This window comes from Oreochromis aureus, linkage group 14 (genome assembly GCF_013358895.1).
Source record: "Oreochromis aureus strain Israel breed Guangdong linkage group 14, ZZ_aureus, whole genome shotgun sequence".
In the NCBI taxonomy this organism is placed as follows: Eukaryota; Metazoa; Chordata; class Actinopteri; order Cichliformes; family Cichlidae; genus Oreochromis; species Oreochromis aureus.
This window is the reverse complement of record NC_052955.1, coordinates 21585403-21601153: the sequence shown is the minus strand read 5'-3', so window position 1 is coordinate 21601153 and position 15751 is coordinate 21585403. Positions and strand designations below refer to the sequence as shown.

Below are 15751 nucleotides of genomic sequence, written 5' to 3'. Positions count from 1 at the left end.
ACTACTCCCGGTATACCACTAGAGAGAGCCAACCCACCACAAATAAAGTCTGTTTCTATGGAAATTGGCCTAAATTTGCACTAAAATCTAAATATTTCAAAACTATAAAAGTCATAAACACCAAAAGTGTATACCATACTAGTCCAGCTCCAGCCGCACAAAATGATCTAACATATGTAACCCTATTTTCAAAACTGTTTGGCAGAGAAGCGCGGGGAAAATTTTCACTAAAATATTAATATTTAAAAACTATAATAGTTATAAACACCAAAAGTCATAGCACACCATTCCTGATCCAGCCGCACAAAATGAGGTAACATATATGAAGCTTGTCTCAAAACTGCGGGGCGAGTTTCGCTGCAAAATTTCAGGCGGAAACTGAAGAATAATAATAATAATAATAAATCCGACGAATAGTAATATGTGTGCCTCTTGTCATAGGCACACATAAAAAGTCTGACACGGCACCACGGGCCTGCAAGCTGGAGAAGCAGAGGCTTGCAAAAATATTTACATGTGACTTCACACCTATGCACGCGAATACAGACACACACACACACAGGCACGCGGTAACTTGGCGTGATAAATACACCATCCATTTCCTTATCAGCAGCCCCAAACAGAGCACAGCACAACTATGATGACCAAATGAACAACGTCAGAGTAGGCTAAAGGTAAACATCGGTGTTTAAAGGGATGTACAGGATCGTGAAATTCAAGAGACCAAAGCACCAAAATACTACATTAGCAAGCGTCTTGGGAAAACACAGATGTGGCCCTGCATGGAGCAAACAGGTCATCAAAACAAGTGTTATTGTAGTGTCTTCGGCCTATTCCGTTTTGACCCAATGTTAAAAAAAAATGCATGTAAAGCTCTCACACATGCCATCAGAGAAAGAGGGGGACTCGAAAGTATTACATGCCAGTGGTTGAAAGTTCCTAAGCAAATCAGTAACAAAACATCCAGTAAGGTCCGGTCCAAAGTTGCATCTTACCTGGTCCCGCGGAATGCAAGGCAGCGAAGTCCTGCGGTGGGACTTGCTGTTGCTCTGACTGTGAGCCATCATTTCCGAGGCCGCTATGGAGCTGGACCTCCGTCTCCTTTTGAAGACAGGGATGTCCTCCTCCTTCGCCCCGGTCACAGAGCCACAGCACCCCGTCCCGCTGGTCCCTGAGGCCGGCAAGAGCCGGTCAGCATACCTCGCAAGCAAAACCCCCAGCAGCCCCAGCAGGTAGGCCAGGTAGGGTCTCCAACTGGCCCGGACTCGACTCAGGGAGACAAGTGAGACGGCCCTGATGACGCTAATGAAGACGAGGATGGACACTCCCTGACCCAGCCGGACGACCAGCAGAGCCCCGCTGCCTAGGCAGCCGAGGACTACCAGGGTTGCGGGGAAGGACAGCAGCTGCTCCTCGGCGCCGCACAGGAGGGAATGCGCCGCGGCTTCGCCCAAGTGGCACACCGCTAACAGAAACAGCGCGGTGCGGATGAGTACTCCGCAGCGAATCAGATACAGCCCTACCCAGAAGAAGGCACATACGAGTGTAAAAGCGGGGGAGACGCAGTAACACACGCTCAAAAGCAGCTCGACAGCGCAGCCCGCCGCGAAATGAAGACGAGAGTCGGAGCCGCTGCTATTTCCGTTGGTCCTGCTGCCTGCATCCCAGTCGACCAATCTGAGCAGCAGAGCGAGAGTAACGGAGATGGAGGCAACGCAGACCGCAGACGACACTCCTCGGCAAGTCCATGTCACGGCGAGTCTGAGCCACGACGACTGGCACCCTGCGTCCTGGAACAGCGGGGTGACACATGTCTTCACGTAGCCGTTGCGCTCCAACGCCGCCCGGGGATATTTTTCAGGAGCGCTCCTTGATGAACCTCCGTCTGCCTCCAAGGCCATCGTTATCAGTCAAGCGGCAAAAAAGAGATAGATTTAGTCCCTGTGTGGGTGTTTTAGTCTGCACATACCACCAATAACTCTTTTTATTTCATTGTATATCTGTGCACCAAAACTCAGGACCACCCCAGCTCTAAAGTTTGCATGTTATTTAAAAAAAGCGCAAAACTGAGCGGTGTGCACAACTTTTCATTTAGTTTGGTGCTTCAGGACGTCCCTGTTATATTTGTTCCACTATTGGGTTGACTGTGTTAGTCAAGCAGTGAACCAAAAAAAGAAAGAAAAAAAGGCAACCCCTGGCGTTTCACACATCTAGGCCACTACCCCAACTCCTCTACACGGTTTTTCTCTCTCCTTTCCCTCAACCTTTCCTCGTCTCTCTCTCTCTCCCCTCCCACTAGAAATTATCCCCCCGTTTTCCTTTTTTTTTGCCGCTCCGGTGATTCCTCCATCACGTTTTGGCTCTTCCCCTCCTCCGTGTGTTTCTGCTGTTCATTCTGCAGGCTGCGGTCTCGCCCTGGATGTGACTCAGTTCGCAGTGGATGGATGCCATGTTTATACGAAGATTTCCTGGCTTGTTCGGGAAGATGGAGCGGGTCATTACGAGAATTGACTATAACAATCCTGTTATACATTTTAGAAGTGCTGTGCACTGTAAATATGACAGAACACCAAAACGTGGATGTCGTGCTGTGCACACTGGTACCATGCAGCTTTAAACAATATCATTCATCAAGCTTTCAATCTTTCATGACTTTATTATTTATTTACCCTCGCTTTCATTGCTGTGCGCACTGTGTACCTCTAAAAACACGCAGTGAAATGAAAAGCACAGTCCAAAAAAAGAGAAGAATGCTTTCCTCTGTTAGTAATCTTGCTACCCATGTTTTTTTTTTTTTGTTTGTTTGTTTTTTCCGGATTAAAATCCTAAATCACATCATCCTGTGCCTCCTGTGTGGCAGACCGGGACAGGGCAAGTTAGCGGCCTTCACCTGTTTGGCCTACATTTTGTGAGAGGATTTAAAAGGAGACTGCATCTGCATAATGCTATTGTAATTCTCACATATCTTTCGGTAAAAATACTACAACAACAACACTGACAAACTGGGGTTCTTTAAGATGTAAAGCAGTACAGATGTTACCGAAAGACAAAGAAGTCATAAGCAGACAGTTAATAAACTGTGTGCAGTTTGTTTTGTGTGTAAATGCATCAGGAAAATATGAGGCCTATCCTTCCCCACATTGGTAGTTTGTGCTGTAACTTTGGAACGTTATTTCCACTGACACTGGTGTTACACAACATGGGTCGTGCAATCAGTCAAGTGCAATCAGGGTATAAATCTTGGGTTTTAGTCATCCTATCGCAGTGCGCTGGGAAAATTTTGCCAGCACAAATTGTTCATCGGTATTTAAGCTGGTTAGTATGTCAGAACAAGAGATTAGATTGTTAAGTTTGGCTCCGGCTGTTTATTCTGGTTGATTGTGTTCCACAGCGGCCATCAGTGTTACAGCTACTGAACTGGTCAAAGGAAATCACCACGTACACTCATTTCGTTTAACACGCACAAGTCTCCAACTCGCAACCGTGTCAAAGAAAACGAATAAAAACTGTGATGTGTTCCTGTACAGGGTACAGTATGCTGGCCCCTGCAGGGGACACGCAATAAATCACATTTGGCAAAGGTAGCCATGATAATAACATTCCTCGTCCTTTCCTCTTGGAAACATTGTCCAGACACACTTCTCCAGGTATACTGAGGAAGTGCAGTAACGATGTCATCTATTACTGGTAAGTGTTGGAGGACAACTGGATGTGAGCATACGGTTTGGTTTCATTGAGTTATCTGTAGCATGGTTGCTTAATCAAACTCATGCATCCTGATATATATTTATACTGTCATTCAGGTAACCTAAATATTCCACCCAGCAGTCTGACCTGTTTGAGCAGATAGCAGCACGTTCTTACAGAATGGTCCTGTAAGGCTATGTTGTGCTGTGGAAATCATGAGAAGTCATGCTGGAAACAAAATGCCAAGAGTCCAAGAGACTTTGATTTTGATAACACAACTCAGCTAACATACAAAAAATAAATCCGCACACATTTACCAAGTATGCCTCAAAAAGTCATTTTGACACAATTTAAGTATCAAAACTGTTTTTTCACCCTGTTCACATAGAAATGTGCCAAATGACTCTTTGTGGATTATGGGCAGTTTTACATCTAAACAAATAATATTTTGGAGCACAGTTTAGTAAAGCTAAAAGGGACCGTGAGTAGCTAGCCAGAGGAGAAACCCCATCATAACCAATGCATGTTTGGGTTTTTGCCAGCTAAAACATTTGCATTTATTAAGAGTGTGTCAGAGATCTCATTCATTGATTCAGCTCCTATTCTCCGTATCAAACAATGTGAATGAAGAAAGTGTTTTCAAGTTACTGCTAATTGTCATTGTTTGTGTTTTGAGCAGATTCTGAAAGGCATTGTGTTTTCTTCTGAAATTAAACTTCTATGTTGCATTAATTAGTTCAGCTGTGATCCAAAAAGTATTAATTAACATCTCATTTACATTTACATTACCACACTAATCTCTCATTATTTTTATATCTGTACCTTTGTCTGTCCTTAAGCCGTCTTTTGGCCGTTGTTGTTTTCATTATGTGTCTCCTTATTGTTAAATTCCTTATTCTATTTGTGTACTATTGTACTTTTTATGCAATTACATGAAAAAAAGTACAATGTTGATATTAGTGTACCTTGTATGGCACTTTGTTCAGTTAAAGCTGTTTAAATGTGATTATAGATAAATTTTACTTACTTACTTACTTTACTTACTTTATATCCTAAAAATTAAATTCAGAAATATATACCAGTTCATTGCAATTTTCTGTGGCCGTGGAAAAAACTATATATCAGTAGGAATTGTGAGCACATATTGTACTGAAAAACAAAGGGAAATTTAAAGCCACTGCAAATGATATGATGAGTCACAATGACGCTAGCTGTTTAACTTGGTTATAGATTAACAAAGACCTTTAGGTGCTATTTTTTTAGGGGATTTGAAACACAAACCAGAACTAAGAGTGTCACGGCCTCTGGTTTGTACATAAACCTTGTCTTACTGTTTGTGTTACTGTATAAACTTCTGCATTTTAGACATTATACAGTGCGTTCCTGCTGTCATAACCTCTTTGCATATTGCAAAACAAACCTGTTGATTATGTTCTGACACACCGGGCTAGAAAGACATCACAGGGTAGATGAAAACCAAATGCAGTTGCTTGTGGAGAACCTGTGTGTGTGTCTGTGTGTGTCTGTGTGTGTGTCAGTGACTCCATGCCTCTGGGGTTGTGTACATGTGCAAATGTGAGGAGAGAGGACAGACTATGTTTCTGGAGGCTGTAAAGCAGTAAGATGACTGCTCTCTCTCACGTCTTTCCTCTGCCTCTCCATGTTTTGCTACCCCTCAAAAAATATTCTTTGAAGGTGCTCCTTCAACACCGTAAAGCTTGGATGGGCAAACTGCACCGTTTCGATTACAGCACGCCTTCCAAAGACCCACGACTTACTCGCTCTAAACAAAGCGCACCAAATCAGCAGTGGCCCGAGGATGTCTTAGAAAAAGCTGGGTTTGATCGACAAAATGGTTCAGAAGCATGCAACTCTTATACAAGACGTTCATTACATTGGAAAAAAACCCACAGTGAGGTATAATGATTTTCTGTGTTTGTTTTTGTATCTGGAACAGAGGCATTAAAGCCATGGATGTGCAGGAAGATTGCACATAGAGTACACATCTACAGTATATTAAGCACTGCTCTGGGCAAAATTATTTTAATGCTCATTCTTCTTATTTGAGAAATTGAGAGCTCATAAAAACGTGCATAAGCGCACAGTTCATGCGCTGTCATGAAAAATCTAGTAGATTTTTTTTCAGCTGTTAGGTCACTGTATGAACTGTAAATGTAAATAAATGTAAAATAACAAAAGCCCCAAAGAATGCATCAAATGTTAAGATTGACCTTTGTTTGTGTCCTTTTAGCATCTCCCAAACATTTCACTTTCCACACTTGCGGTGTCTAAATTTAGCTGAGACATCTACAATTATGTGGTCGTATCCTAAATGGCAAATAGTGTCAAATTGCTTGGCGGGATCATCACTAGCAAACTATGAAATTTATTCTGTTTTTAACTACATTCAGTGGAACTTCTTGGAACTGCTTTTCAACATAGGAAAATATGAACTTCCTGCTATGCACACATGCAAAATCCAAGCTTGCACCACACATACACACGCTCCTTGTTCAGTCCACTCTGTTTACTGTTACCATATGATGGATTAAGATTTGTTTATGAGTTAGTGCAGCATAACATTTACCATATCCTGTTTGCTTCTTTCCAACAGTGGCCAGTTCTCACCACTAATGACCTGAAACATGCAGCTCAAATACCCGTGTCGTTATAAGTTTCTGTGTGTGTGGTAACAGAGAAGAGAAATTTATGAAATATGAGTTTAAATGTTTTTGTGCTTCATAAAGAGCAAAATAAAAGAAATTCGCTAAAATTCTCTCACAATAGCAGAAGAGCCATAATAAGGTTTGCTCAGTCTCGTCTCTCCAAGTGCTCCCTGAGCTCATCAGGCGAGATCAGGAAACACAACCAAACCAGTCAGTCCCTGTTAGTCAAACTTGAAAGAATGTCTTTATTGGGCAGCGGGATGGCATTGCGTCAGCAGCGTGATAAGCTGTGCCTGCTAACCGTTCAGGAATCCATGGATAAAAAAAAAAAATGCTTATCAGGGCTGTGATAGCAGCCTTATAAGTGTGGGTGTGTGCATCTATGTATGTGTGTTACTTACAGGACAATTCTGGTTTATTTCAAAAAGTGGCTGTTGTGTACAAAGCATTGTGTCCAGGATTTCTACCTGTATTCCACCACTAGTCTCAGTTTAATTTATTTGTGTACATTTCCTCCATTGCTGTGTGTTTACCACTTCTGCCTGACCTTCTCCTGCTGTGTTTGTCCAGCTTTCTGCAAACCTTTGTGATCTGCTGGGATAACACACACACACACACACGCACACACACACATAGACAAGATGTAGGGCTACTCATTCTGCTGTGCTTGAGAAATCCCACTTAAACTTAGTAAATAAATAAAGCCTATATATAGAATAGTCTGCGACTATATTACAGCTACGGTGCCATATTTTTTCATGTAACAACATGACACAGTTTTCCTAGCTTTTAACTGCAGAATTAAGTGCAAATGTATTGAGGGTCAGCCCTGCAGCTGGTCTGACATCAGATTGATTGACTGAAAGTCAATAGTTGCATTCTTAAGACCGCTATTATACTTATTGATTAGAATTGATTTTTTAAAAGCTGCAAATGCAAATGTTGGTCTTTGCAAACCTTTGATGCTCCCTCCAATAAATGTAATTTTTTGAGCCTCTTTATCTTTCTTCATTGTTCTCACAATCACTTCTGCAGCCATTTAGGCAATGCCTCCTTATTGTAAAGCTCTTTTTTTTTTGTCCGTACCTTTGTTCAAATGGCACACAGCTGCCTGAGAAACATGTAACATTATCCCATTACTTTCAAACGCTTACGGTTTGGGTTACAGTGTGTTAAAAAGGCTTTATTTACCACACAATTCTTCGATTTTTTTTTTTCCAAACAAAGGTTAATCCAGCTTCGGGTACAAAGCTCATTATGCCACCAAGATGTCCATCAGCCATCCTAGAGCAGTGAGCCAGCAACTGCACATACCATGGATGTTAGTGTTTAATTCATATATTCAGTAATTCAGTACAAGAACAATATGCTGCATCTACTCAATGATTAATATGCAAATGAATATTTTGCATCTGTGGTGCAACAAAACACCCCCAAAAAACCCGTCTGGTCAATTGGGCTCACAAGACATGAAAAAAGAGGCAGGTGTGTGGATGTGTGCAGAGGTGTATCAAAAGGCTGTGCGTTTGTGTGTATTTATGCGGACAACTGCCGGGGCCTCTTGTTGTCCTCAGGGTTAAGTATCCCATCTAGTGAGAGTTGTTCTTTTGAACATTATGCTAATTGTCTATTTATACCTGTTTGCTATTCAAAATAATGTTTTGTTTGTTGTTGTTTGCGCCGCTGCAGCATATGTCGCTCTGTCTGGGCAGCTGGAAGAATAATTATCAGGTTTTACTCGCTAATGATGTGGTTTTCAGTGCACTCAGAGCAGCACATTATGATAAACCGAAAGCTTATGTCTTTCCAAAAGTTTTATATTAGACAAAGCAAACAAAAAATATAGGCCGGTGAGGAGAAAAATAGGAGAAGGGACGGCAATGTACTCAGATGGAATAAAAAAAATGCTAAAGGGAGTACATGTGATGTATGCACATGTGAGTATAAACATGTGATGACTTCTGGCATAGTAGTTTGGGAAACTGGTATAAAGACTAAAGATAATGTGTCTGAAAACATTTTAACTATCAATAGCTAGACAGACAGGCAGACAGCCCTTATTGTCTTCATAAAAGATTTAGGAAGGTGCAAATATCCCCCCTTAAAGCTGAAATCATGGCTTGCAGTTGCAGTTCTTAAACATTTCCCGGCCAAGACAAATGCTCAAATGAAGATGTATTCAGGCAGACAGGACAAGACACTTGTACAATCGCATGCATGGCTGCACATGCATGAACTGTAACACCAGCACAGAAAGAAAAAGAGGGAAAAAACACACGCACACACACAACACACATACAACCAGAGACACACAGATGTGGACACAGAGGCAAATACACCCACTAGGAACAAAACGGGGATGCAGCATCCATACAAACAACTCTTAGTCAGTTGAGGAGCAGGAAACTGTCTGAATGCTAGTCATCTGTCTTTCCATAACAGCTACTCTTATAGAGAGGTGGTATGTTGCTTCCAGGGAGGATTTGTTTGTTTGTGCTTTTATGTGTGTGTTTTGGCAGTGGCCATTTTTCATGCAACATTCATATCCACCGAGAGGGCTCAGACCTCTGGTCCCTGCTGATTTTACTGCAAGTGACAGAACAAGTCAATTTAGCACAGTTCTTGTTTCATTTTAACATCATGACCTCCCTTTATTTTGTCCCGGTTTGCAGACTCTGCAATGCAGATTTTGTGAATGCTTGGACTTTGTTTTGTTCATTATGAGCTCTATAACTACCACAGAAAGATACACATATTTACATTTATTTACAAAAACTATGAGGGCAGATTCCCGAATTATTACTGCTGCAAGCTTTATTACAACTGCTCATGTGGTGAGAGAAGCCCAGAACTCATATTATGAATGAAGGCAGAACACAAAGACAAATACCTGTGGGTCACCTTGTCTCAATCTCTCAGTAAATGCTAAGCCTCAAAGAGAAATCTATTTGTCTTTGCATCAAGCTGTTTGCTATGTATTGACTGGATTCAAGGGATCAGAATGCAAACTCCCTAGAGAATGGAGAAGGGTTAACAGTTTTACTATTGAAAGTACGGTCACAGAAAATACCAATAAAAGGCAGAATTAGATTTTCTTTAAAGTTGTCACTGTTGCTTTAAAACCGACTCTATCTATCTATCTACCTATCTATCTACCTATCTATCTACCTATCTATCTATCTATCTATCTATCTATCTATCTATCTATCTATCTATCTATCTATCTATCTATCTATCTATCTATCTATCTATCTATCTATCTATCTATCTATCTATCTATCTGTCCGTCTGTCCGTCTGTCTGTTTATCTTCCACCACTCCCTCTCCTCATCCACTGCCTTCAGCTGTTCTGGGGGTCTCCTCCCAGTTGAACATGCCCCAAAACACCTCCCTTAGGAGGCATCCAGGAGGCATCCTAATCATTTGTCCAAATCACCTCAGCTGGCTCCTCTCAATGTGAAGGAGTAGCAGATCTATTCTGACCCCCCCCCCGCCCCCCCCAATTCAAGGGTGACACAGACACATTTTGGAGGAAGCTCATTTCCACTGCTTGCATCAGCGATCTCATTCTTTTGGTCACTACCCAGAGCTAGTGAGACTAGGTGAGGGTAGGAGAGTAAATTGATGTCTTCACTTTCATACTCGCTTCTCTCACAACAGGACTAGTACACAGCATCCACATCACTGCAGACACCCCACCAGTGCATCTGGCCTTCACCTACACAAACAGATGTAGACTGTTTGGGCAAACGCAAGAGGCTATCTGTGAAAGAATACAGAGCTGAGCATTTATAATGCAGGACTGTATTAGACAGATTTTTGCTTAGCATACAGTGAAACTGTTTGTAATCTTGTGAAATGCAAATACTTGCTAAGTTCAATTTACACAGGGAGCTGCAGAAGTCATCAAAGCAGCCGGTAACCTGGACAATGGCTGGTTTGAGGTGGGGCTGCTTGTATCAAACAGACATCATAGTATAGATTTACTGCTTTTCCCCCCATTTATTTACTTTTTATCAACATAAACACTAATAATTCAGTGACACTTTTGTCGTTCATCTTATGAACTGATTTGAACCTTTAGGTAAGAACAGTTTTGAGTTTATCAGTCAGATATGATTTGGATCAGTCATGATAATCACATCAAAACATGCAGGAAGCAGCTTATTTAATGCAATGACACGGATGTAGGTCAACATTTGTTAAAATTACAAGAATCCCCGTCTTTATGCAATGGATGCACCTGCACAGTATTCTGAAGAGTAAAACATAGCTTTCTTTTGGGGATTTTGATTATTCCCTATCCGCCGTACGGCACCGTACAGATTCCAATTAAGGATACACAGCATGTTCAGAACTTAAGAGCCAAACATCTTGCCAAACAAATTTGCTCTGGCATTAATATTACTGTCGCTCTCCTCTTCAAACCATCTCAGATCACCTCATACATATCCATCGGCAGCCAGTGCACTTAGACTGAAATTCTTTGGCTCGGTGTAGTTAAAGCCCGGCAGTGCTTCCTATTTTTGTCTTACAGATGTTATGGGAAAGTTCCATTCCATCCAAAAGCCAAATGATGATCATTGCAACTTGCACAAACAATAAAAGAGAAGAGGGAATGTAAGCAATGATAACAGCAGCTGTTTTTATTTACTTTTTCATGTTTCAGTGCTAATTTCATAATTGGGAATTTTCCTTCTTGTGGCTGTATATAATACAAAATATATGGAGCATAGAAACACACACTGATAAACACAGACATACACACACAAAGGGCGAATATCTGCACACCATGGAAAGCAAAAGATTAGTCCGTTGGGTTTGTGTTCATACACTTGTTTCTTTAAATCCTCAGGACTACAGGAAAAAAAAAACTCCGGTAAATGAGTAACACTCCCTGCTGCCTCACAGCAACCATCACAGTGGTACTGACTAAATGGCAAAGGACTGAAGCTGTGCTGAGCAGCTTTCAGGTCAAGCATAACTGTATGCTTTTCAGCTTTCATAAATAAAGACATTACAAAGTCAAACATTTCACTCCCCCGTGTGCTTCTTCCTGTTTCTCTCTAATGTGTCCCACTCTGCCATTTTTCTTAGTAAAGTAGTCTATGAAAAGAACAGCACGTCAGTGTTATGTAACAAAAAAAGCACCACCTGGCGATCTGACTCTTTTGCGAAATGCTAAAGTCACTCATGATATATTTAGCAGTTTATCCTAATCTGTGCATCATGTGTCCGAGTGCCTGCGCACACATGTGTGCTTCCACTAAAACCGGGATTTGTCTTACATGCATCTGGGAATAATGAATAGCGAGCAAAGGAACCGTTACACGCAGCTGTAAAGGCCTCATCACTCCACCCTGCCCCCTTTCTGCCTCTTCCTGCTTTCCAGACTGTCTGTTTCTTATCGTCTCAACACCTTCCCATAGGAGTCATGGACTCACAGCAACAGCGAGCCAGGGGAGGGTGAGAAAGCAAGAAAAAGGGTCGATGGAAATGCAGATTAATGCACAGTAAAATCCCGGGGAGTCACCCTCTACAGAGGGACGGCATTATTTATGGTCCTCATCTGAACTTTTTCAAAACAAGTTCCCATGTTAAATACATCAGCATTATTATACATGATGAAGCTGGCCTGTCTGTTATACATCATTTTTAACAGTGTGTTCCCAAAACTTTATATATTAGGGAAATTTTTTAAAAAGAATTTATTACTAACATGATGTGGTCTGTTTCTTCATAGAAATATATGAGAAAAGAAAAGTCCAAACATCTGCACATTATGTCAACAATGTGAGAACAGTCTGGATAAGCTGGCACTCCACGTGTCCTGTCTTGAGAAGAACGGCTGGTTCGCATCAGTCTGTGTGGTTATAAATTTCCCACAGCCCCCAGAGGTATTTCTATAAGTCTGTGAATCTCACTTGCTGCTGTTCCCTGAGTTACTCTGAGCCTATAGCAGAATCATTACCCCTTACTATGAGGCCGTTTCGTGACCACACTCTTTGCAATAGCTGCTAAATTTCCTGGAAATCCATCAACAACCAGAAATCATAACCACATATAGCCAGCCACTTAAAACATCTCTGCCAAGTGGCTTTCAGCTATTTCACTGATTACGTTTGTGGAGATGTAGCAACACTTCACGTCCCATCTTAGGGTATCCAGCATTGGTGATTCATGCCATGCTGAAAGGTCGTGCACAGTCACAAAACATTTCTCTTAAAACCCGGCCGCTGACTGTGGAAACCAATCAGTGCTGTTGAGTCTGTGGGTGGGTTTGCATTTTGCATGCATGTATTGTGTCTGTGCTCTACAGCGTCACTGTCGGTGCCTCGAGGATCAGCACACAGAAAATGGTGGGATTTCAAGGTCCTTATAAGGTTTCAGATTAACCAACGCTCATTCGCAATTCACTTTTAAATGGGGAACATGGCTCCTTATTTCTACCTGCATGGGATCAATAAATTGTACCATTAACACTGTTGTTACTGTTGACACACTGACAACAGCGCTATTTACACACTCTGTATACGCATGTTCATCAGCGGCCATGAATGATGTTAGTGCAAATCAGCGCACACGGCATGTTCCTGGTTGCAGTTTTGGATTGTAAACTCGGGGTTCAGGAGTTATTAAAAGTTACAAAGGTTGAAATTTTATTTCCAAGCTCTCAAATTAGAGTAGTAGCTTTTGAATGTCTGATATCATTTTAGTTACCTACACCATATAGGTACATACTAAGAAGAAGAAAATACAGATACTGTACTGTGGTCTTCACTGTTTTTCATGAGTAAGGAGGAGTGGCCACTTCATCACCACCCAAGTGTGTGTGTGTGTGTGTGTGCTTTGTGTGTGAGAGAGTGGGTTCTTTGTTGAGGTGAGAAACATGATAGGGCTAACTGGATTCCTTCATGGTCCTCGCTTCCCTCCATATGGTGATGTGTGTGTTTTGTGTGATTTCACATGAATGTTAGTCAGGAGTGTGCATTTAAATATTCTTTATGTTATATTATTATTATTATTATGCTTCTCTAATGTCCAAAATAGTGTCATATTTTTAATGCATATGAATTTTTCTATTAAAGGTTGTTTTAAACCTTTAATTTACCAACAGCACATTTACAGAAGGAGACACGTTACATTCATATCATTTATTCTGCAGGAATTGAACTGTGTGGATTTATTTCAAGCTGATCTGCAGCAAGCACATCCACCTGCTGTAGGTGGAAAGGTGTAGTGCATGTGGGTTGTGTTTTTGTATTAACGGTGACTGGAGAATTGCTGTATGCTCCTTCCGTCTGCCTACTCAATGGAAAGCTCCCTCATGCAGGCAGCTCTCATCTCATGCCAGTGTTGATGTCATAAATGGCCCCATTTCTGTGCCTCCTATTGGTCCGTTCAGCGTGACACAGCTCTTCTGGTTGACGTACAATTAGGAAATCCACGTCACTGTAGTAAGTGGTCTGATGTCTCCCCCACTCGCACGTGCACCTTTCATTGTTTTCTTTATTCTTTACAGTCTTTTTGGTCACTCGCTGCGGTAAAAGGAAATGCCAAGTGAGCCATTTGCTGATTGGTTTAGTCAAAACCAGCCAGTGATGCATGTGGCTGTCAGACGCATGAACAGACCTCAGTAAACCTGAACTCATTTGTTTGTTTGTGTAACTGTGTGTGGTGTATATGCATGTGTAGGTATGGGTGTGGGTGGGTGTCAGGGTTTGCATCTACCTGATCCTGACTAAAAGGTTCACTGGATATTTCAATCCTTCTGTTGTCCTTAGCTTTGAATGATTATAATAACTCAACTTTCAGTTTGAGGGGACAAATAGATCTTCAAAAAATTTACAGGAAAATGTAATTAAATGTGGTTTTATATAAAAACATAGGACCTTTCTTCAAAGCAGCATCCTTCCATTTTTTTTTAAACAAAAAAAAGCATGTTCCAGAAATATATTACATTTGATCCAATGATGATGGAATCTACAAATGCAGTAATTAAAGCTCCTCCAGACTCTGGTGGACAGAATCAAGTCAGCATTTTCAGTACCTGAAAGACAAAAGATAGATCTACAATGGCAAAATTTTTTAAAGCCTAGTTTATGGTAATTACTAGAGAATAAAAAGCAATGGAAGCACTTTATATTACTGCTCGGTAATAAAGGGGTAATAGTAGGATAACAAGGGGAAACAAGAGGGTACTAATGTGGTAATTGCTAAGTTATTACTATGCAATTATCAAAGTAATAACTATGTAATATCCAATTAATTCTTTGGCTGGTTTTTGTTCTGTTGTCCACCAAGGTGATCCCACACTGCCAATAATGAGTTCTGAGTTCTGTTTTATGCTTTGACTGCGCTACACTGTCAGTCAGATGTTTTACAGATGGTATTGTATGGTGGATCAAAATTTGATTTGGATGTTTCTGTGGTTATAAGTCCAATGATTTTAACAAGATGCCCAACACCACTGGCTGAAATGCAGTCCCAATCCATGACAGAGCCCCTACCACGTTTTACACATGGCTAAAGACACTCACTGCTGTGACAGTCGGAACCAAAAACTATTAGAAAAATGTAGATTTGCCCCTCCATAAGACCTGTTGCCACTGATTTTCAGTTATTTTCTTGTGTCTCAGCATTTTCCCCCTACTGAGTTCCTTAAGAACAGCCTCCCTGGCACTGAGACGATTTCTAATGACAGTTTGGTGAACAGTAGATGGACTGAAACTGAAAATCAACTGAAAGGTCAGATGATTCAGGTCAGTTATAAGTGGCTTAATGCACAAATATTCTTTTGGAAATAATCAGGTATAAGGAGTCGACTCAAAATGAGTGAAAACTAATGTCCAGACAAAGATTATCAGAAAGCCTGAGAAATATTGCTCAACACCACTTAAAAAAATGTCTGGCAAAAGTCTTTTGCGCAAGACTGTGTTGGCATATAAATCTATAGGTGAAAACCACACTGACCATATCACTCAGTCCGTGTGTCAGGTAGCAGCTATATTTTGAATGCCAAAGCACATCTTGCACTTGTATTGTTTTTAACTACCATGCATTTGTCAGTAAGAGTTTGCATGATATGAGACAAAAACGCAAATGAGGGAACAATAGCCTGCAAACTGTAGTCTGCATAAAAATTAAGGGAGCGCCATCCATCCACTTTGCAACCACTTATGCAATTCAGGGTCATAGCGGGGAGGCCATTCCAGTTGTCCTAAGGCATGAGGCAGAATAAACTCTGGACATGTCACCATTATTGAGGGGCAGTAGTTTGTATTTTTACTGTTTTCTTAGGGATCAAAAAATCTCCTAATATACTCTGACTGACTGCCAGCGGGGAAGATACTGTGGGTATTTTTAGAGTGCTAACATAGACAACACACTCACACAGA

At 41.2% G+C, this 15751-nt stretch overlaps 1 protein-coding gene across 1 annotated transcript in view; it reads right to left on the bottom strand.

Annotated features, from left to right (window-relative positions):
• LOC116322886 (cGMP-inhibited 3',5'-cyclic phosphodiesterase A-like) overlaps positions 1–3147 on the bottom strand; it is a 63343-nt gene extending 60196 nt beyond the window's left edge. The window contains exon 1 of the mRNA XM_039598155.1: positions 996–3147. Within this exon, the coding sequence (XP_039454089.1) occupies positions 996–1901 (906 nt within the window). The 5' untranslated portion in view covers positions 1902–3147. The remainder of the gene's footprint in view (positions 1–995) is intronic.
• Between the last annotated feature and the right edge of the window lie 12604 nt (positions 3148–15751).